Source organism: Gobius niger (assembly GCF_951799975.1).
Source record: "Gobius niger genome assembly, chromosome: 12".
Lineage (NCBI taxonomy): Eukaryota > Metazoa > Chordata > Actinopteri > Gobiiformes > Gobiidae > Gobius > Gobius niger.
The window spans coordinates 19,908,390-19,929,868 of record NC_136863.1 but is presented as its reverse complement, the minus strand read 5'-3'; the positions used below and the strand labels follow the sequence as shown (position 1 = coordinate 19,929,868).

The window sequence follows — 21,479 nt, the reverse complement described above, 5'->3', positions numbered from 1 at the left end:
AATTATGGTTGTTTTCACTGGTGAAAAATATGTCTAAAAACATGCCCTTTTACCGTTTCTCAGGCCTGATGTGACTTTTCTTGGAGGGGGTCATCGCCGTTGCGTCTCCAAATGTGAGATTCAGATACATTTAGGAAATTAAATCTTTGAAATCCTTTATTTGAAAAAATTGCTGCTGAGTTTTATGGAGAATAGTATGTGTGTATCTCCATCAGCGTGTTGCTTGTCTTTTACTCTACTCTCTGTTTTAAGATGTGAAGCTTCAACAATTTCAAGGGGAGGTGATAATTATATTTCAAAATGTTTTGATACTTGGGTTTTCATCGACAATGAGAGACAGAATAAATGCGATTTGTGAGGATTGAGGTTTTTGGGCCAAATGAGAGCGGCCACTGTTTGAAGTTGGACTGCTGTCACCAGAAGTGCAGATTAGGGGATTCTGCACATACCTGCTGCTTCTGTGGTCAGGATATAAAGGGTAAAGCTGATGCCCAGAGCCCTGACTCTGAAGACACAGTCACAAAAACACACAATGACTCTCCAGCTGGATACGTATCTATAGAAAAACAGATGGAGGCAACACATTTGGTAAGTGTCTCTTCATATTATATCTATAAGTACGTATGTTTTTAATTATCTGAGTTTAAACTACTAAAGTATTATTTTTAATTCTTTTCTTACTGTTTTAGATCTCATTTTCCTTGCTGCTCATCATCATTTTAATGAAGTATGTTTTGCTGAAAAATGTTGACAACACAACAGGTAAGCGGTACTAGTTTGTTATTCTGACCAGTGGAATGAAATTTGTGCAATAAATGGTATAGGAACAGTACTGCCACATTGATTGAGGAGAGCGGTGTTGGTTGAAGGGGCCATTGGCACAGATCGAAAGCAACCCCAGGGCAGCTGTGGCAACATAATATTATGTAGTTTACCATCACCAATAGCGGGAGTGATGAAATAACAACTGAACCACTTTTAGAAGCTATCAAGCAAAATATAAATCTGCATCTTTATTATCATTTAACACTGGTCTGATTTGAGGTTGTGTTTGTGTTAATTCAGAAAAGGCGTATTTGGGTTCAGAATTTGTTGAGGAAGCAGTTCAGAGAGCCATCGAAATGACAGACGCTGCTTATGCTCGCACAAGTGAGAGGTGAGGTCCTTCGTCAACATTGCTTCATACTGATTAGGGAAACGCAAATATGTAGAGCCTGTTTATATTGTTCAGAGTGAAGAAGTCTCTGTCGGAGGGCACTCTAAGGCCCAGTGACCTGCTGGCTCAGTTCAAACAGACTGAGGCCTCGGTCCGGACCCACATTTACGCAGCAGAACTGTTGGACAACACTGTGGAGCTGATCAGAGAGATGGTCTACACTCACAGCATGGAGCAACCACAACCTCATGGTATGTCCGTGACACTTTTTACTATGCCTTTCATGCTGTACTGTCCTGTCAAATAAAGTTAATGAGCCAGGTCTGATTGAATGTCAATGTTTTTGTTTGGGTCAGATTTGTTGAGTGAGAGGGATGTGGAGAACTTGCTGCAGGTGACAGGTTGCTCCTCTGAGCTGCAGAGGCCGCTGTGTCCCTCTGGCTGTGTGTCTGAGCGCTACAGGTCCATCACCGGAGACTGCAACAACAGGTCAGGACCGGACTTAACCAGGATTAAGCTGGACCAATCCAGGACCAGGCCATATAAACTGTCTAAACCCCACACTTACAAACTGACTCTACACTCTACCACCAAGAGAACTTCATAGACCAGATTAAGACAAGAGGAAGGAGAGATGGGTTGATCATTATTCCAGTGATTTTTCCTCAAACAGGAAGTATCCCAAGTGGGGTGCTGCTAACGTCCCATATTCTCGCTGGCTCCCTCCTGAGTATGAAGACGTGTGGGGGGCTCCTAGAGGCTGGGACCCGGGCCACACTTATCTCAACGCCAGCCTCCCTCCAGTAAGACTGCAGTACAGAGGAGCATTTGTCATCTTTTCTTTCCCCTCTAAAACATCCGATACTTTGGTAATGCCCAGGTGCGGCTGGTGTCCCAGGAGGTGCTTTCCACACAAAATGACAACATATCTCTGGACTCCACCCTGTCCCACCTGCTCGTGGAGTGGGGGCAGTGGATCGACCATGATGTGGTGCTGACGCCTCAGAGTCCCAGTACGACAGCGTTTAAGACAGGAGTGGACTGTAGCCTCACCTGCAGCCGGGACACTCCCTGCTTCCCCATACAGGTTTCTGTCCACAGTGTGTCCACAATGTTTACAGGCTGTGTCAGAGTGAATTTTTCTGCGCAGCATTTCTATATGTTTATCTCTATGTTGCATGTTCATAACACTGTCTACTGCTTTTACTACAAATACTGTGCAGATGTTCTGCCATCAACTGTGCTTCCCCACAATTATATTTATTAAGCAAAATGTTCTCCCTAGATCCCGTTGTCCGACCCCCGCAGTGGTATCCAGAGCTGCATGCCGTTCTTTCGCTCTGCACCCAGCTGCTCAGAGGGCGTCCTGCCTCAGCGTCACCGGGAACAGCTCAACGCCATCACCTCGTTTGTGGACGCTAGTATGGTTTACGGCAGCTCCCCTGCTCTGGCCACTGTCCTCAGAAACCAGTCCTCCCCTTTAGGGTCCATGGCGCTGAACTCGCTGTGCTGGGACCAGGAGCTGGCCTACATGCCCTTCCTGCCCCAAAAGCAGACCCACCTGGACCCCTGTGGCCCTCGAAACTCCAGCGGCCCTCCCAGATCTGCTCTTCTGCGGAACAGCACGTCCTGCTTTCAGGCTGGTGAGACCGTAAATGTTTTTCTATTGTTCGCTTTTGTGTTTCAGCTTCAGTTTACTTTCAAGCATTGTGTTTGAGTGAAACCACGTTTGTTTGCCTGTGTGTCAAAGAGGTATCATTTCACGCTCTTATCTGATGAATTAAATACTTGCTGAAAGCCACAGACACGTTGCTGTGTACACAAATAACATGTATTTCTGAATTCAAATATAGAAAGTACACTGCCTGACCAAAAAAGAAAAGTGGCCACCTGGATTTAACTGTTGTAATCTCGGGTTGCTGAAATCTATGTGCCCAAAAAATGAGATCAGCTGACGCCCTGGACCTCCTGAATGACCAGGTTATTCCATCAATGGATTTATTCTTCCCTGATGTACAGGCATATTCCAAGATGACAATGCCAGGATTCATTGGGTTCACATTGTGAAAGAGTTGTTCAGGGAGCATGATGTATTATTTTTACACATGCATTGGCCAACACAGAGTTCAGATCTTAACCCCATTGAGAATCTTTTCAATGTGCTGGAGACAGCTTCCCACAATGGTCACACTCTCCCATCATCATCAATACAAGATCCTGGTGAAAAATTGACGCAACACTAGTGGACGTAGCAGAGCTTATTGAAACAATGCCACCGCAAATGCATGCTATAATCCAAGCCAAAAGCAGCAAACATATTTGAGTGTGTTCGAAAGTGTACGATATTTCAATGTTACTAAAGGCTTTTTAAACATTTAAATTAAAGGTTTATTTTTACCACTGTGTAGAAATGGGCAACTTGAAGGATAAAAATGACCCATGCAGTATGGTAAACCCATTGATTGAATATTCTTAATGCTGAACAGGTGATTCCAGAGCCAATGAGCACCTGGGCATGGTGGTCCTCCACACACTGTTTCTGAGGGAGCACAACCGACTGGTCAAAGAGCTGCACCTGCTCAACCCTCACTGGAGCCCGGACACACTGTACCAGGAAGCTCGCAAGATCATGGGGGCGATACACCAGGTATAAGAGAACCTGCATTTACTTTTACACTGATGCCCTGTCACATTCAGTCAGAAAGCGAGGCTGAAGCAAATAATTAAGAGGGATGAAAGTGTACGCATTTGATTAAGTTTAACAAGGGACACATTGTGAGGGTAAGGCATAGCACATTCAAAGCTCTTGCAAGCGCCATCACTCTTATGCCGAGTATGTCGCAATCGATCAAAACATTCTGAGCGATCATTAACTCTTTCAGATATTAACGTGGGAGCATTATCTTCCTCGGATTCTCGGTGAAAGCGCCATGGCGGATCAAGTCCCCCCCTACAAAGGCTATGACCCCTCTGTGGATCCGACCATTGCTAATGTTTTTGCCACTGCCGCGTTTCGCTTTGCCCACGTCACTGTGCAACCGATGGTGGCCAGGCTGGGACCGGGCTACACCACCGACTCCCAGAATCCCCCTCTGCCTCTGCACCAGTCACTGTTTGCTTCTTGGAGAGTTGTACAGGAAGGTAAAGGCACAAGCTTGATATTTATATTGCTTGTTATGAATGTGATGCAAGGGGCCTTATCGGTTTTGCAGGGGGGATAGACCCAGTGCTGCGCGGGCTCTTGTTGTCCCCCGCCAAATTGCAGACACCGGGGCAGATGATGGTGGAGGAGCTGACCGAGCGGCTCTTTCAGGCTCAAGGAGGGATCCCGCTAGACCTCGCTGCTCTCAACCTTCAAAGGGGCAGGGACCACGGGCTGCCAGGTGATTTTTTTGTATGTTTAAAGGTGCATTATGGAACTTTTTATGTGGAAAGAAAACTTTTCCTTTGTGCATATTTGACCTTTGGCGCCTTTACTTTCCGTCACAGTGGCCTCTATGATGCTCCAGGATCAATTGTTTTTAGTGTTTCTGGTTTTCACTGCTTTCAGAGGTTTCACAGAACCTCTCACCAGAAAGCCAACAAAACAATTGATCCTGTAGAGGCCACCATGATGGAAAGTAAAGACGTCACGTTAACCACCCACACAGCCATTGGGTCAGATAAAAAAGATAAATTACGCACAAATATGAAGGTTTGTTTAGTTTTTAACAGAGCAATAAAATAACAAAAACACAGAAGGAATTTTGAACTGAGGACCAACCAGAGGCACCACAAAAACTTAATGCATGCATAATAAGACAATAATGAAAGGGGGAGTGTATACATTGTCAAAGTCAGCTTTATTTCTATAGGACATTTCTAAAAAACACAGCTGCTCAAAGTGCTTCCCATAAAATAGATAACAATTATCAAAGAAACAGAAAATACATGCAAAAACGGCTCAACTTGATGAAAAGCCGGTGCAAATACAGCAGGTAAGACTTTAGGGAGGATTTAAAACTGCTTAGAGTCGGGGCCAAGCAGACGCTGAGGGCAAACCATTCCACAGCCGGGGAGCAGCAGCGGCAAAAGCTCTGTGTGGTTCATACAAACAAACAAACAAGCAAACAAAAATCTAGTAAAACACCAAAAGGCTATGTCTCTCCCACTGTAGAATTTGCAACATCTGCCACAATAAGATGTTTTATGAATGGGTCCCAGGTGAATATATGAATTCAAAATATTTGTTCTTTATTGTGTACCTTAAGGTTATGGTGCATGGCGTCGCTTCTGTGGCCTCTCTGTTCCTGACACTACGTCTGAACTGGCTGACATTTTGGGAAACTCCACTTTGGCCCATAAATTTCAGCTCCTCTATGGGACGCCACACAACATTGACGTGTGGGTGGGGGCCATTGCTGAGCCTGCTCTGCCCGGGGGCCGAGTGGGACCTCTTCTCTCATGTCTGCTCGGAAGACAGTTCAGGACACTCCGAGATGGAGACAGGTAAGGGAATTATGTGCATAGTATTTTCCAATGCAGCTGATTATGATGTGCAAAGAAATTGTGTTGAGATTGGGATTAAATGTCAAGAAATAGACATTATTGGCTAAATAAATAAATAAAACAAAAATCAACAAAGGTTTAAACTAAAAAAATCTCCATTGATTTTTCGTAACTGTGAATTTTACGCTGTTGAACGATCTCGATTGTTTCTATTAGGTTTTGGTGGGAAAGGAAAGGAGTTTTCAGCAGTTCCCAGAGAAAACAGCTCCACTCTGTGTCTCTGTCCCGCATCATCTGTGACAACAGCCACATCACTTTGGTGCCCTTTGACCCCTTCACACGAACAGAGAGCCCAGAGGAGCTACTGCCCTGCTTCCATCAGCGCATCCCCCACCTGGACCTCCGCCCCTGGAAAGAGCCAGAGACAGGTGAGGAAGAGGATGTGAGGACAAGTATGAGATGTATCTGGTCCATAATTAGGACCTCTTGCTTTTAGGTGCAGTGTGGTCGCTTGCAGACAAATGTTCTTAAACCGTTTCCTGTAAGGGAATGTTTTACCTCAGCTCTCACCTTAATAAGCTACTTATGATGAAAACGACTGAGAGCTTAAACAAACATTTGATATCAGTGACTGTTGATAAGGAATTTTCCCAAGGCCACCTCCAAACCTTTGTTGGCTTCCCTTTGTGACTTACTCTGTGTCAAAAATAATCTGATAACAATGGCCTGACGCCTCAGACTACCACAATGTGTTTGCGTGTTTGTGTCTCCAGGTCCTGTACTGTCAGTAAATAAACTATTTAAGATCTAGAAGAAGTAGATTACAGTACAAGCCCAGCCTCTTACCCTGGGGACAGGAAAGCTCGTGTCATTGGTCCATGAGCAATCCTGCGGGACTGTCATTTGTTGAGATCAGATAAGGGAGGGGCTTAAGACAAAATATTATTATTACTCTTACTTTACATCAAATGAGGCCTAGAGGGTCAAATATATGCATTCTATTAAATTTGTGATACATTTTAGACTAACAGACTATCACTTTAAGGTTTTTCATTTTCACACTGCATTTGGCAAACTGTATCTTTTGTAGATCCAAACTGTGGCCCCGTCCCAAGGATTGCAGCAGGATACTCTCTGCTCTGTAGCTCCATGGTTCTCTACGAGTGCCAGTCTGGATACAAGCTGCTGGGCTCTTCATCCATCAGCTGCGACCTAAACACCAAGAAGTGGAGACCGACACCACCATCCTGCCAAGGTACAGCCACAATCGGCCTTTTCTACTCTAAAAGCTTTTTCCTTTCCATCTTTATGACTATTTTTTGTGATTACAGATATAAATGAATGTGAAGAAACCATTTCACCATGTCCTAAAGATATGAGGTGCCTTAATACCCCAGGTTCCTTTGTGTGTGTAGGTACGTCTGTCCTTGTCTTTTGATTTGATTTATAACTCCTCTATTAATTTAATTTCATTTTGTTTTCTTTCCCCAGAGCCAACTACACAAACCACAGCCTCCATCATCACTGCAGTCATTGTGGTCATTGGTGGTGTGGCCCTTTCGGTGACGACGATGATCTGTTATCGCAGGTAACTGTTAGGAAATACACTGGTCTCATCACACATGATGAATGAGATTTAAAAAAAAATGTATTTATATTCCTTTGTTTTTCTTGCAGATATTACCCCAAGAGAGAATTTGATAATGTGAAATGTTGTCAACCAAAAAGCTGACTTTGGGTATGAGGTACCGGTCATATCTTGCAATGTAGAGCTTCTTCCCCCTTGTTATTAAATGCTCTTTTCATTAAACTTGCCATGAATGTACTACATACCCCCCAAGATACACCTATTTACACCTTACTGTAACCTCACTTACAATTTATTCATTCTCTCCTCTTTTGAGTCTTAGCACATTGTTAGGAAAGCTCTTGTGCAAATCCCAGAAATCAAAATCGGACTGGAATGCCTACACGGCAGCATTTCCTCTGGATTATGTGCTTTATTATCACTTCAGAACCGGTTTGATTGCTGTGGGCGTGTAGTAGCTCTTTTGTGGCAATGCAGTTCCTGGCAAAAGAGCTACTGTGAATCCGAGCAGTTACAAGAATAGGTTTTCCTGCCATCTAGGTGTAAATTTATTACCAGCATCGACCAAACAGTTTACAAGATCATAAAGTGTCAATAAAGTGGGGACAGTACAAAGGTCCGGTAGCACAGCTTGTTTAATGGAGTGTGTAAACTACAAAAGAACACATTTAATCAGCACAATGAGGCTAGAGGGCTCCAGGCCTAAACCAGGCTAAGAAACGGCTATTGCACTTACGCACCATTCTCTTTGTATTTACAGTCAAATACTTAACAATGGGATATAAATCTATACTGTGAGGTACAAATAATAAACTTCATGTAATATGGCTGCATTCTTGCATCTGCATGGCTTTTAATTATAAGATTGCATACAAGTACAATTCAATAAATTGATTGAAAAAAAATGAAAAAAGCCACACTAACTTGTATTAAAGCATAATCATCTTTTAAAAAACACACATAGTTCCAGATCCAAAGAAAAACAGAACAAAAACATGTACATTGTATGAGGCAGCCAGTCCTTCATTTGTTTTTATACAAAGCATCTTTAGGAAAGGGAAACTGTCGAGCCATGCCGGAACAAAATGTCATGTGTGGTGGGCAGGCCAAACTGATGGTAAACTGAAACCCATGTTACCGGTTTAACAAATTGTATCCTTGCGTTTGTGGAGATCGACTTCAGGCCTCGGGTGCAAGACTCCACAGTTTGGTACCGCTCTGTTATACAGATCATTTTTGAAAGTAGTACCCTCTTTAGCCCTGATCTGTCACATAGAAACCTAACTTTGCCACAGTCATTTCTTTACGAAGCCGCAGCACCTCCCAAAACATTTGCTCCGCTGTAAAATAAAAAGATACCTGAGTGAGCAAACGAAACGGAGTCATATCCTACAAGAATAACTTCAAATCAAAACAACGCCGCCCAAGAAGTGACTTCCTGTTTCGATGCAGCACACCCAAATAAAAGCACCATCTTATTGATTGGTTCAACTTTCTTTCTGCCTAACTATTAGACAAAACACTTAAAATGTGTGTATTTAATTACATTTTGTGTACATGTTGCAAGTACCTGCTGAACTGACCAATGAGACGAGCTGCTTTTATTTTGGTGTGCTGGATCGTGAAGTCAATTAACTCCAAACGGCAAACAACTGTGATGTTTATGACCATGTGCTAAATAAGACATTTCTGATGCTCTATGTTTTCCAACTAGGACTCAAACAACAAATCGATTATTGAACAGTAAACACATCAAGTAGTTATCTTGCACAGTATACACAGACTCCATCAGCTGAGAGGAGAGGTTTTCTCACTCAAAACAAAACACATAACACACAAATTACATCCAACGTCAATTGTTGCCGAAAAAACTATTTTATCTGTCTCTATTTAGATGTTCTCTGGTGTCCTTTTTAAAAATCCCATTTCATTGTATAAACTTATTGTCAAGATTACTCAATTTGAAAATAATCTCTAATTCTGACAAGTAAATAACAAATTGAGCTGCAGAAGGTCAAATGGATAAATTGGGTTAGCAAAGATGTATGTTTTTAAAACAAAATGCTGCATCTTTCAAGTCTGCAGAATAATGTATAATTGATGCTATAAAAATAGTGCATAGAAAGAATGTTGTGATTGGCCAACAGTTCATTTTCACTGTAATTTTTGGTGGTCAGTTTTTGGCAGGTAAATAACAAATTTACCTGCCATAATGTTCCGGGTAAAATGTGTATTATGACTTACCGTTGTGTCTAACCAGGCCCTGCTGGATGTAGCGGATGTATGTAAAAAAGTTACAAACAGCTGTGATCTGAAAATAAAGACCGATGAGTCACATAAACAACTAAAGATTGCTCCAGCAGGTAGTTTTATTTGTGCAAAGGTTCGATATAAATAGTCACCCTGGCTCGACTTGAAGGACAGATATAATAGTAGTTTCCTTTGTCACCAAGTTTGATGCGGTGCCGGCACATTCGTGGCAGGCCACTCAACGCGCATTTCCTATAAGCACAGAAGCGCTCTGAGCAACAATGACCAGTGTTTGGGTCAATAAAGACTGCATCACGTGTCCGAAAGAATATGCAAAGCCATGAATTAGACATGCAACCAAAATGTGTGCCGGAGTTAGTGAAAAAGCATTCGCGACAGACACAAATTGGATGTTATAGAAAATATTTCAGAAAAAGAAATACTCCCGAAAGCACTTACGTCTCTATTGCTGCCCTAAGGCCACTGGAAGAGATTTTAATCAAACAGGGATTAGAAATGTGCCCATTGATTAAATCCATTTTAGATAAAGACAGTAGTAAAAAGCCATAAAGAACAACAAGGGATTGTCACAACCAAATCACGCGAGAGGTGATTTTCCAGAGATGACTTGCCTATTGTTTAAAGTGAACAGTGACAGGCCAGTTTCTTTAAGGGTTAGATTCTACAGATAACTCACTTAAGGCTGCCGCACTCCAGCGATGAAGCCTTGACCGCGGGTAATGCTGACAGGGCGACAGGCTCAATAGTTAGAGAGTTGTTTTCCACTGCACTTTGCACCATCTGAGACAACTGCGGACAAACAGCATGACAATGAGTCGGTGACTGGTTGAAATGGTGACGTTGAAGGAGTAGTGTCTGACCTCGGATCTAGTGAAGGAGAGACACGGCCTGATGTCTTCTCTGTAGATCCGACTCAGAAAGGCAGAAGAGCGGTCCAAACTCGCGTGTTCTTTCCACATCAAAAACTCAGCGAATAAAACAGAGTCCATCTGTAAAGTCATGCAATAATCTACTTCATTAGATGTTTTTTTTTTTTGTACTGGTAATTTAGTCAGTCTTCCATGCTGCCTTTTTGCCTGCAAGCATAATTGCCCAAGTCATAAATTGAGTTTTTTGGGAGAATGGAGAAAAGGCCATGAAGTTGGCAATCTTAAAGGAACAGGCCACCTTTTTACCATACTGAGATATGAATATATCTGTTGTGCCTTCAGTCGCGCAAAAATACCAAAGATGTTGTTAGTGTTTAGCCTCTCCTCCTCTCCTCTATAGGGCCAAACGGGGGTGAAGCGAGAAGCGACCAAGCTCTTCCATGTTTCCCCCGTTTAAATACGGTTACGAGAGTAGTTACATGATCCAAGTATAGTCAGAACACAAAATTAAACATGTCGATGTCCATGCAGTAATATCTTCACTTTACTGCCACTATGTTTAATTTTGTGTAACAATACTTGGATCGTGTAACTACTCATGTAATCGTATTTAAATAGGGAAAACGTGTAACTTCAACCCCGTTTGGTCCCAACAGGAGAGGCTAAATGCTAACAACAACATTGGTCTTTTTGCGTGACTGAGCGCACGCACAAAGACCAGACAGGTACGTAATCATTTCGTCTAAGCTCAGGTAAGAAAATATCTCAGTATGGGAAAACGGTGGCCTGTTCCTTTAAGAGTCAGAAGTGTATACACAGAGTACATTGAAACAAAAATCTCAATTCGGCCCAAAACTTGCATTAGGCAATTACGCTAGTCGGCAAAAAAGAAAACATGAATGAATTGAATATTGCTATGTAGCTTAAAATAAGACAGAGTCAGAGCATGTTATTGCACTTGAAATACAAAAAAAAAAAAAAAAACGATTCCACTTGGCTGGTTGTAGCCTTGGTCAGTCTAGAAATACTGTACATGAATCAAGATAGAAATAAAAATAAGAAATCACACAGCACGTTGTTTTTCTTTTTCTGTTTGTTTTTTGGGCGATGTTATTTTACATGATTGTGGTCACAATGGTGTAGTGACTGGATGTTTGTAGTGTGTTTGTGTATATTTTGATGGATACACATTTTATATTATAGGGATTGCAGTTTAGGAATAATCTGGTATAAAGCATCTTTACATATGTTACATAAACTAATAAACTAAAACTAACTTCACCTTTTATGAATGTCTATAAAGTTACCTGTCTGTAGTTGATCTCTTTCCCCTGCACTTCTTTGTAAGGTTCATAGGTCCTAGGGACAGAGTATCCAGGAAGTAGGCAGAAAATAAGCGAAAGGAAAGCAGGAACAGGCTGAACACAGAAAGCCTGAAAAAGTTAGCATTGAAAGGTAGTAGTTGAAGCCAAGAAAGAACAGAAGAATAACATGCTAGAAGAACGAGAACATTTAAATCTTTAGACATCACCTCTTTGTCCTCTTTTGTCATGGGCTGAACTGAGACGGGTTGTGCGTCTGTTTTCCCGTTCGTTTGCGGAAGAACGCTGCTGGTGCTCTTGTTTCGGCTGTGGCCCATATGTTTATACGCTCCTCTGGTACATGACGACTGCAGCTGTGGATGGAGCTGACGATTCGGTGAAGCTGGAGTCGAAGTCAACACCAGAGCCTTTAGTGCCGTGACTTCTGCTTGGAGGACATCAATCTAAGAGACAGAACCATCAAAAGACCTTTTCCACTTAAAAAAAAAGAAAAAAGATTTAAGCTCTGACCATAAAAGTCGACATACCTTTCCCTGAGCCTCCTTTAACCGCTTCTCTGCTGCTGCTTGTTTCACATTGGCATCTCGTACCATCTTATGCGCTTCCTTATGGAAAAAGACAAACTTTCTAATCACACTCGACATTATTGGATATCATTCACTCCATATAAGAGTCAGGAGTGAAAGAAAAATTGGCCCTTGTGAAGCACTGTGTGACTTGTGTCATGTGAGAAAAAGTGCTAAACAATAAGATTCCACCCTTTCGTCACAAACAACAGTTTTGTTTAAGATTGTTTACACTTTGAAAGGACTTTCCATAGACTGAAAAAGTGTCCAGTAAAACAGTGAATGGATAACAGATATGGAGCTATGAAAGTCAGATGGTGTTGATACTACTTCCTTATTATGAATAGTGTTATTGGGGTATGGTATAAGTATTTGGTGCTGGTTAGGAGGTTAGGATAGGATATGACAAAGGCTTTAATCCTAAATCTTGAACCGTATCTTGTGATTGTGAAGAGACAGCATCTTCACGCTGTCAGACCCTGCACAGCACAGCAGTTTAGTCCAAGGGGCAATTAGTGCTTGCCTCAAAGAGACTGGCCGTCAGCTCCTCCAGCTCCTGCTCCAGCTGATTCCTGATCTGTGACAACCGCTCGCACTCCTTGTCTTTGAGTTTCAGTTCCTGAGACAAACGGCACATAAGCACATTCACCAAAGGAAGTCAAATCTGCTTTGTCAACCGTTTTGACAAGCCACATCACTGTTATTGTGCGTGTAAAAGTAGGTTACTACACCCTCTTCGCCGCGTCCAGCTGTTCCCTGAGGATCTCCGAGCCCTTTTCTCGGATTTCTTTCTCTCTGATTTCCAGTGAGGCGCTCCGGAGTCGGGACAGGTCCCTCGAGCCCCCATGGCCCCCGCCTCCTTCCTCCAGGTGGGACTCCGGCTCAGGATCCAGATCGACCAATCTAGACACATGTTGATTTAGTCCGAATTAAAGAAACAGAGCAACAACAACAAAAATAATTTATAAACAAAAACAAACATTGCATGATCATAAGTGGACAGTGTTTTAAATGGCAACTTTTACTTTTTAAAATGTGTGTCCCATAATAAATGTGTTGACCTTATTTTTCAAGCAGGTTGCATAGAACATGACTGTACACTGTATTATTGTGAGTTTGTCATTACCTAGGAATGCATGTGTTGCAAGAGTTACATTTTGTGGGGGACAGAGTGGCATTTTATTTAACGACACATGTATCCCCCGAAAGGAAGTGCCCACAGATAAACTCCAGACTGTGTCCACTGCTCCACAGAGAAGTCATGAAACGTGATATTCTTTTTTTTGTCTGACAGTGACAGCTAGGATGACTTATTATTCAAACCAGCTGATTATTACCCATAGATCGCCAAGTACAGACGGCAAACCTCACACATTTCTCCGGATAAGTTTCCCTCTCGTGACGCCGCACCCTTACCCTCTCGCTCGGTGTCCAGAAGAGGCAATGTCAGCTTCTCCCCTCCAGTGCCCTGACACTTTTCTCTCGCAGTGGTAGCTATTGTCTTCAAGTCTGATCCAGGGCTGTGTGCGTAACTTCTCCAATCACGGCGGCTCGCGAAGGAAGGAATGCGGGCGCAATAACAAACCGCAGTCCAGGCCCGTACGGCGCGAGAGTTACATGTTCACGAAAGTTGCAACAATAAGGAAGATATTCATCGGGCTATTGTTTTGTAGCAACAACTCGTACTTTCCCATAAGTGAGTTTCTCCCGGAGCTCTGCCTCTTTTTCGCTCGCTGATCACATGATCCACATCCACTCCCAGAGCCACCAAGGAAAAAAATGTAGTCCAGTCTGCCACAGCGCACCATGTAAGTGCCTATATCTCACCCCAGGAGGCTTATTACATGTCACTGATGTCAACAGTTGAGCTCACTGATGTAAGCCAGGACTTTGCCACTAATTATACTGGTGAACCACTGGTCCATGGATGTAACTGTGACCATGTTGTGCCTTATACAAATACTAATTAAGAACTGTTTATTTATTTACCTCATTTAATCTTTACAAATATATTGGCTAAGCTCTAGCTGGATCCTTTGCATGAGCAGAATGAAGGTGTTGGGGCATTAGTTTCTTTTGACCAAAAATATAACTTAAAGTGATAGTCTGGAAGTCTATTACAAATTTTATAAAATGTGCAAAATTGATCACCTGGTGTTGCTTTTTGATGTTAAGTAAGTAATATATATACGTTTTTTTGTTGTTTTTTTGTAAAGTCCGTCCTTCCCGGATCTCAGCAACTAATGATAGTCTAGTATCCTCCCACATTGACCAATGAGACGAGCCTTTCCTGTGAACCAGCCTGTCAGGCAGTGTTAATTTTGACAACATATTTTAATTTAGTTTTAGTCTTAGTCTTTTGACTAATTTAATTTTAGTCGAAAAAATCTTTTCAATTTTAGTCTAGTTTTAGTCGACTAAAATTGCATGTCAATTTAGTCGACTAAATTTAAGACTAATTTAGTCGACTCGGCATTGATAATATTGATTATAATCATATTTAATGTTGTTCTTCTGCTTCATGGAGCTGCTCCACATGAACAAAGCTCAGAGCTGATCCTTTGGCAGAGAATTTACATGATCTGAGGCTCTTTCAGACGGTCAATAGAAGTTTGGATGATTTTAGTCTCTCCTTTTCATTTTTATTTAGTCTTATTTTAGTCGACTAAAATATCTGGACATTTTAGTCATAGTTTTAGTCTCATGAGAAACTTTTAATTTAGTTTTAGTCCAATTTTAGTCGTCAAAAATATCACTTTGACTAAAATTAAGACTAAATATTTTAGTCGACGAAATTAACACTGCTGTCAGGACCAATCAGGAGAGGTGGGGGAAGAGCTTGATAGGTTACTTTTGAAAATTCTGTTCCTGCTCTCCTCATTTTACAAACAAAGAGGGGCTTTCTGGTTAAAGAGGGGAGGAATTTGATTGTTTACTTTCAAATTTCACTCCATCTTTCCTCACTTTGCAAACGTACAGACTATCACTTTAATGGTTTATCACTTCTTTCATTGTGATTCTTTTCCTTCTTGATAAAAATGACAAAGCACATGATTTGATAAAACCTTTGACCAAAAGTACCAAAACCAGAAGATAAAGACAGCCAAATCATATTCTACTCACTTTTGTGTGTGTGTCACAAAGGTCTAGGTCAACAGATAAGTGTGGGATATGATTTTATTTTTGTATTGCACTATAATCAAACTCCATCTTTCCCACACAGTGCATTGTTCAGTGCACTTACTTTCCCACAGCACAGGCTTCCTCGGCTTTCCTGCTTGGCGTGTGTCGACCAATGGCTCCATGTGTCCCAAAGAAGACTGCAGAGGAATAAACAGCGATTCCTGACCTTCCGGCTCTCACCACTTCATAACTAGGACCAGAGGAGGTTGATGGAGGTGAGGGGGAAATGTGGACACTGTGAATCCCCTCAAAGGCATCCATGTCTCTGCCACTGTCAAAATGAGAAAAATATCGAATTATTTGGTTTGATCATATAATATAAATCATCCTTTGTTGTATATGCCTGAGCTATAAAGACCATGTCTCCTTGTCCTTAGCTGGCAAAGAATGACCTCCACTGTGTAAACTTTGATACATAATATCGCTCTTGATACGTCTCTGTGCTGAAGGACAAAGGACTTTTACATATCCTTCAGGTCCCCCCCCCCAAAAAAAAAAACAAGCCATACAATTGTATAGTATGAAATAACACTGAACTTATAGCATCACTCTCAGAATAAGTGCAGAATGTAAACAGTAGTATACTCACAGTCATAGTGATTAAGATCTGTTGAGAGGAGTTGTTTGCATCATAAAGCCATAAAACCACTGGAGTACCATTGGAATAAGTGAGTTTTGCAGGTTAAGCAGCGCCCGCACTTCGCCCCACTGCTGGTCTCCTGGTTAGACAGGAAGGGTTAATCACCAACACCTTCTGGCTCTGCTGGTGTGCTCATGCACATATCTGCCACTAGAGGGAGCAGCCACCGCTTCACCTATGATTTAAATGTACAAGACAATGAGAGGATAGAGCTGAGAGTATTGGGGAAAATGTAAAAGTAAACAATTGATAAGTTAACTTTACATATATATTAAATAGGTATTGCATGGTGTCCATACCCTGTGTATTTGTAGCAGTACTGTCCTCAGATCTGACCAGATTAACAACCCAGCTACAATGCAGCTTTGTTACAGGAACAGATTATTTCATCAAGTGACCGGAGGTGTAGACGTCCTGCTGCTCTGTTTTTTACCCCAGATTTGCTTTGCACATTTTCTACGGACCGCTGCCACGAACCTCACCACTCTAATGTGAGTACAATAGACATGACACTTACAGGGTAGTTGTTGTGTCTGCATTGTTATAGCCTTCTGTATTGTTAGGTGGAATGATTTAGATTTCAGCATTCGAGTATTAAGAAAAACAGGTCAGACTCAAATTTGTTAAAGCTGGAGTAGATGATTTTTCCAGTTAAAACTGTGAAATATTACAATATTTAGTTTTGGCCCAAACTTGTTTCTAGCTCTCACGATCCCTCCTGAAGACACCAAATGTTCAAGCAAATTATTTATATTAACATTTTAATGCAGCTTTGAGCAGTGGCAAAGTGAAGCAGGGGGGACCACCCCCAAAATAAATTGCACTTATTTAGATTCTACATCTATCTTCCGTCGCTCAGTTAAATTTTAGACAAGGTCTGATTTTTGCTGTGCTTACAGGATACTCTGGTGACAAAAATAAATTTATGCTACAAAAACAAAAAGTCAGGTACCCAGCTATAAGAACTATGACACTTTTAATATTGCATTCTGAATATTTTTGAAAGTGAAAAAAAACAGCGACAATATAAATCATGTTTTTTTTATGTTAGGACTCATTTGGGACAGCAATGACTGTAACTTACTCACGCCGAGTGGCCGATGCAGGACTGGGGACTTTCTTCCATCTGCTCTTGCGATGGAAGGGCAGCATCTACAAACTCCTTTATCGCGAGCTCATCATCTTCACTGTCCTCTACTACTTCTTCAGTGTGGTTTACAGGTACAGCTCTACAAAAGAAAACAACAGCAAATAGAAAGGATAACTATTTGTTTTTGTGTTTGATTTTATTATTTATTTCGAGTTACAAACACATGATAAATTCATGCAAATTTGAATGATTGTATGCAACCATGGCACATGAACAGATACACAACATATTTAAACACTATACATTATCAAATATATTATGGATCTTGAAGAAGAGAGTAGACCTTGTCTCCCTATTTTCTCAGATATTTACTCAATAAAGACCAAAAACAACAGTTTGAGAAGCTGTCGATATACTGTGACCGTTACGCAGAGCTCATCCCTGTGTCATTTGTCCTGGGTGAGTTGGCATCCTTTTTTATCACGCTGTCAATGCTGTCAAAGCTGTAAAAGATGCAATTAACTGTAAATTAAGATTCTTTACTCTATCTTGCCAGGTTTTTATGTGACGTTAGTAGTGTCCCGTTGGTGGGGTCAGTATGAGAACATCCCATGGCCGGACCGGTTGGCAGCATTAGTGGGTGCACATGTCCGTGGCGCAGATGAGGTCTCTAAACTGACCCGTCGGACTCTGATGAGATATGCAAACCTGTCTGGGGTGCTCACCTATCGCTCTGTCAGCACCGCTGTCTACAAGAGGTTTCCCACCATGGAGCACCTCGTACAGGCAGGTAAGAGTCCTCTTTTACTTAAGAGGATCATTGTACTGTAATTCAATTCGAAATCAATCAGAAAATGTGATGCATTTTAGTCAATTCAATTACAAATCAGTTCATATCATATGTGATTTGCAAATTCTTATTGTTTTAGGTTTGATGACGTCTGAGGAATTGAAACATTTGGATGTCCTGCCGTCCCCTCATAACAAGTTTTGGGTTCCTTCAATGTGGTTTGTTAATCTGGCTCTGAGAGCTCGAACTGAAGGCCGAATAAACAATGACGTAGCCCTCACAGCCATTCTCACTGTATGTTTGCAGTCCATTATTTTGTTGCTCTGATAAACGACTTAAAAATGCATGAGCTGAATTTTGTCAATTTTCAGGAGTTGAATAGTTTGCGAGGAAAGTGCTTGAAGCTGTATGGTTATGACTGGATCAGCCTGCCTCTTGTCTATACTCAGGTTTTTGCCGTAACTCGTTATTAGAATCTAATTACAAAGACTAGCAGTATTTAGTTTAGTGTAAAGTTGTAAATAAATTATCAAGTAATCTCCGCCTGCAGCTTCTGCAAAATAACCTGATTAAATAAAATAACCCATAATCGGCACTCATCAAGAACAAATGTAATCAAGAGAGGTAAATAAATGTATACATGCATGTCCTGTGTAGGTAGCTACTGTAGCAGTCTACAGCTTCTTCCTGGCCTGTCTGATCGGTCGTCAGTTTTTGGATCCTGCCCAAGGCTATCCCGGTCATGACATTGACTTCTATCTGCCCATCTTCACTCTGCTTCAGTTTTTCTTCTATGTGGGTTGGCTCAAGGTGAGAAACACATTTAGTTTCTTATTATTTATTACATTTAATAAATTACAATTATAATATTATATTAATATTAAAATGTAAATCTAATTGTCTAATCAATTCACAGGTGGCAGAGCAACTTATAAATCCTTTTGGTGAGGATGACGATGACTTTGAAACAAATTGGATGGTTGATCGGAATTTGCAGGTCTGCTTCTCTCACAACTTTAAACTAATGGTTTTATTCAGTTTGGATTATCACCAATATTGACACTGCCCCGTCAGGTGTCTTTATTGTCAGTGGACGAGATGTACGACAGCTTGCCTCTGGTTGAGAAGGACATGTACTGGAATGAGTCTGAACCACAGCCTCCATACACGGCTGCCAGCGCAGAACACCGCAAACCCTCCTTCATGGGCTCAGCTCTGGATATCAGGTTTGTTAATTCATCTTTAAGATCTCTCTCAGCCAGTGCCCCTTCATGTGACTTATAATTTATTCATTCAGTGTTGCCAAGGAGGAGATGGAGTTTCAGTCCAACCTGGAACAGATAAAGGAAAATGAAGAAGCTAACTACTCCACCCCACTGTTAGGGGGGCTAGGTCGGCTGCTTGGAGTCCAGACTCCCAATTTTCCTCGCTCCTCTCGGGTGTCTCTTCTGCGCAGACGTCCCGGGGCTCCTCTAAGCCGCTTCCCCCTGTATCTGCACCCAGAGGCCCTTTTTACCGCAGGTCAAGGTCGCCAACCTTTAAACCCAGAGTCAGAGTTTGCTCTCTCTGCTTTGCCCCCATTTGACAGAGCTGGTTTTTACAGCTGTCCTCAAACTCCCATTCACTGTGTGCCCCCTGCTGTTCCCCGCCCAAGACCAACCAGAAGGGCTCAAAATGAATGGGATCGAAGCTGTAGCTCTCTTGCACCTCCTGTAATAGGCTCACATCTCCTAGCTCCGGACACCCCAAACCACATCTTGCAACCTCCATCTTCAGCTTTCCCATGGCTTGGAGAAGACAGTGAAGCACCTAGTGGTCCGGCTTTCTCCTTTCCAGAACCTCTACCAGAACTTAGCCCTATATCCAAAATCAGACATGGCTTATTATCTCGAAGACCCCCTCCTAGACTCACCTTGGATCCTGCCCCACCAGCGGACATCCAAACAGCCCCATCCAGCGCCCGCATCACTGGTGGTGAGAGAGTGTTCTCGTTCACTCCTCCATCTCGCTCTGCGAATTCGAGTAATCCCAGTATTAGCACAACCAGTATTAATGCAGCCATCACCAATGGCTCAGGTACGACAGGGAATCTCTGCAATGGAACAAGTAACAGTAATTTTAATAACAGCTTCAGTAGCAACATGAGGGCAAGCAATGGGGGGGCAAATGGAGGCTTAAGCAACATTGTGAACACAGTCTCCAACACTCAGCCAGAAGGCAACCAACACAACTCGCCGAACGATTCAGGAATCTCATTGGCTGAGGGGGACCTGTTGGGCGTCTTAGTGGACAATGGGGTGAACAAGACTGGGGCAAAAGAGCAAGAATAAATAATGACAGATACTGGCCTTGTAACTTTGACCAGATTTATACACTGTGGAAAAAACACAAGGCAACAAAGTGTTAACAAGAGTTAATCACTTCCTGATTAACTTGTCAAAAAGCACCTTACAGGAATTAACCGGTGACATAGAAACCATTCACCACAAAATGTGCTGTTGCAGAAGAATGTATGTATAATAAATGTTTTCATAATTGCTGTACATGTTTAATATTGTGTAGTTGGTCATTTAAGTGTAATAAAACCATAGACATATATTAGATTAAAAACCAACAAACCAGAGTAAATTATTATTGCTGTCCCTCTTTTTAAGGTAATGTTTATTATTTGTATTATTATTTTTTTTTTAAGAGATGTAAGTAATATATGTAATATAAGGGCATTCTCTATAGATAAGCTGTTCCAAAACTGACCTCCTCTGAAGGACAGCACAGTCCAAATGTTGTTCTTCTGTGAGGGAGCTCAGCATCTCCTCCAGAGGAGCTGAGACCCATCACAACTTTAGGTTTAATGTAGTTAGAGAGTGGGGGCGGGGCAAGACCAAGAAATGCTTTGTATAGCCTTCAAGGCAACAGTTTTGAAAATTTTGAAAATAGAGCATTTTTGTATTTTTCCGGAATATTCAGTGGTGATATAACCTCCATATCTTACATTTTGGAGTCAAAAAGAGCTACTTCAAGCTTCTTAGCTTAAATAAAGGTGTGGTTTCATGGTGAAAACCTCTGCTAAATGCGCCCATTTTAATTTTTCATTGCATTCACCACTGGTCTGTGGCCTTCCATGGCGTATAAACTGCAATATATATATATATATATATATATATATATATATATATATATATATATATATATATATATATAGATCCATAAGTACACCAAGGACAAGGCTCCGACAGATGACGTGCTCAGTGAATGTCTCAGACAATGGGGAACAGAAGATGAGGTGCTGGAGGTCCCGTCACGGGAGGACAAGCCCCAACACGGCATGTACCACCGAAACATAACGGAAGTGGCTGATATACAGAAATCCTACCAATGGCTAGACAGAGCAGGACTAAAGGACAGCACAGAGGCACTCATCATGGCTGCACAGGAGCAGGCCTTGAGCACCAGAGCAATAGAGGCCCAGATCTACCACACCAGACAAGACCCCAGGTGTAGACTGTGCAAAGAGGC

The 21,479-nt window shown here is 41.9% G+C and overlaps 3 protein-coding genes across 3 annotated transcripts; 2 read left to right on the top strand and 1 right to left on the bottom strand.

Moving 5' to 3' along the window:
* Window positions 1–1,079: 1,079 nt before the first annotated feature.
* On the top strand, window positions 1,080–7,376 carry epx (eosinophil peroxidase; the record flags this gene model as incomplete). Its single annotated transcript, XM_079567895.1, has 15 exons — window positions 1,080–1,156; window positions 1,232–1,407; window positions 1,513–1,645; window positions 1,830–1,959; window positions 2,037–2,243; window positions 2,442–2,799; window positions 3,643–3,803; window positions 4,039–4,297; window positions 4,369–4,539; window positions 5,407–5,644; window positions 5,861–6,072; window positions 6,735–6,899; window positions 6,976–7,059; window positions 7,136–7,232; window positions 7,322–7,376. The coding sequence occupies exons 1-15, from the start codon at window positions 1,122–1,124 to the stop codon at window positions 7,374–7,376; spliced, it is 2,481 nt and encodes an 826-aa protein (XP_079424021.1). The 5' UTR covers window positions 1,080–1,121.
* Window positions 7,377–7,849: 473 nt separating this feature from the next.
* rab3il1 (RAB3A interacting protein (rabin3)-like 1) lies at window positions 7,850–16,166 on the bottom strand. The gene is made up of 12 exons (XM_079567239.1): window positions 16,033–16,166; window positions 15,505–15,714; window positions 12,992–13,163; window positions 12,784–12,879; window positions 12,222–12,299; window positions 11,904–12,137; window positions 10,364–10,492; window positions 10,180–10,292; window positions 9,942–9,965; window positions 9,635–9,734; window positions 9,477–9,543; window positions 7,850–8,572 (listed from the first exon to the last, which is right to left on the bottom strand). The coding sequence occupies exons 2-12, from the start codon at window positions 15,702–15,704 to the stop codon at window positions 8,487–8,489; spliced, it is 1,299 nt and encodes a 432-aa protein (XP_079423365.1). The 5' UTR covers window positions 15,705–15,714; window positions 16,033–16,166; the 3' UTR covers window positions 7,850–8,486.
* Window positions 16,167–17,007: 841 nt separating this feature from the next.
* best1 (bestrophin 1) lies at window positions 17,008–20,402 on the top strand. Its single transcript, XM_079567879.1, has 10 exons — window positions 17,008–17,031; window positions 17,135–17,304; window positions 17,538–17,632; window positions 17,730–17,963; window positions 18,103–18,257; window positions 18,335–18,412; window positions 18,621–18,773; window positions 18,880–18,960; window positions 19,038–19,189; window positions 19,261–20,402. Exons 2-10 carry the CDS (start codon window positions 17,153–17,155, stop codon window positions 20,291–20,293), a joined length of 2,133 nt encoding a protein of 710 aa, XP_079424005.1. The 5' UTR covers window positions 17,008–17,031; window positions 17,135–17,152; the 3' UTR covers window positions 20,294–20,402.
* The last annotated feature ends 1,077 nt before the right edge of the window (window positions 20,403–21,479 follow it).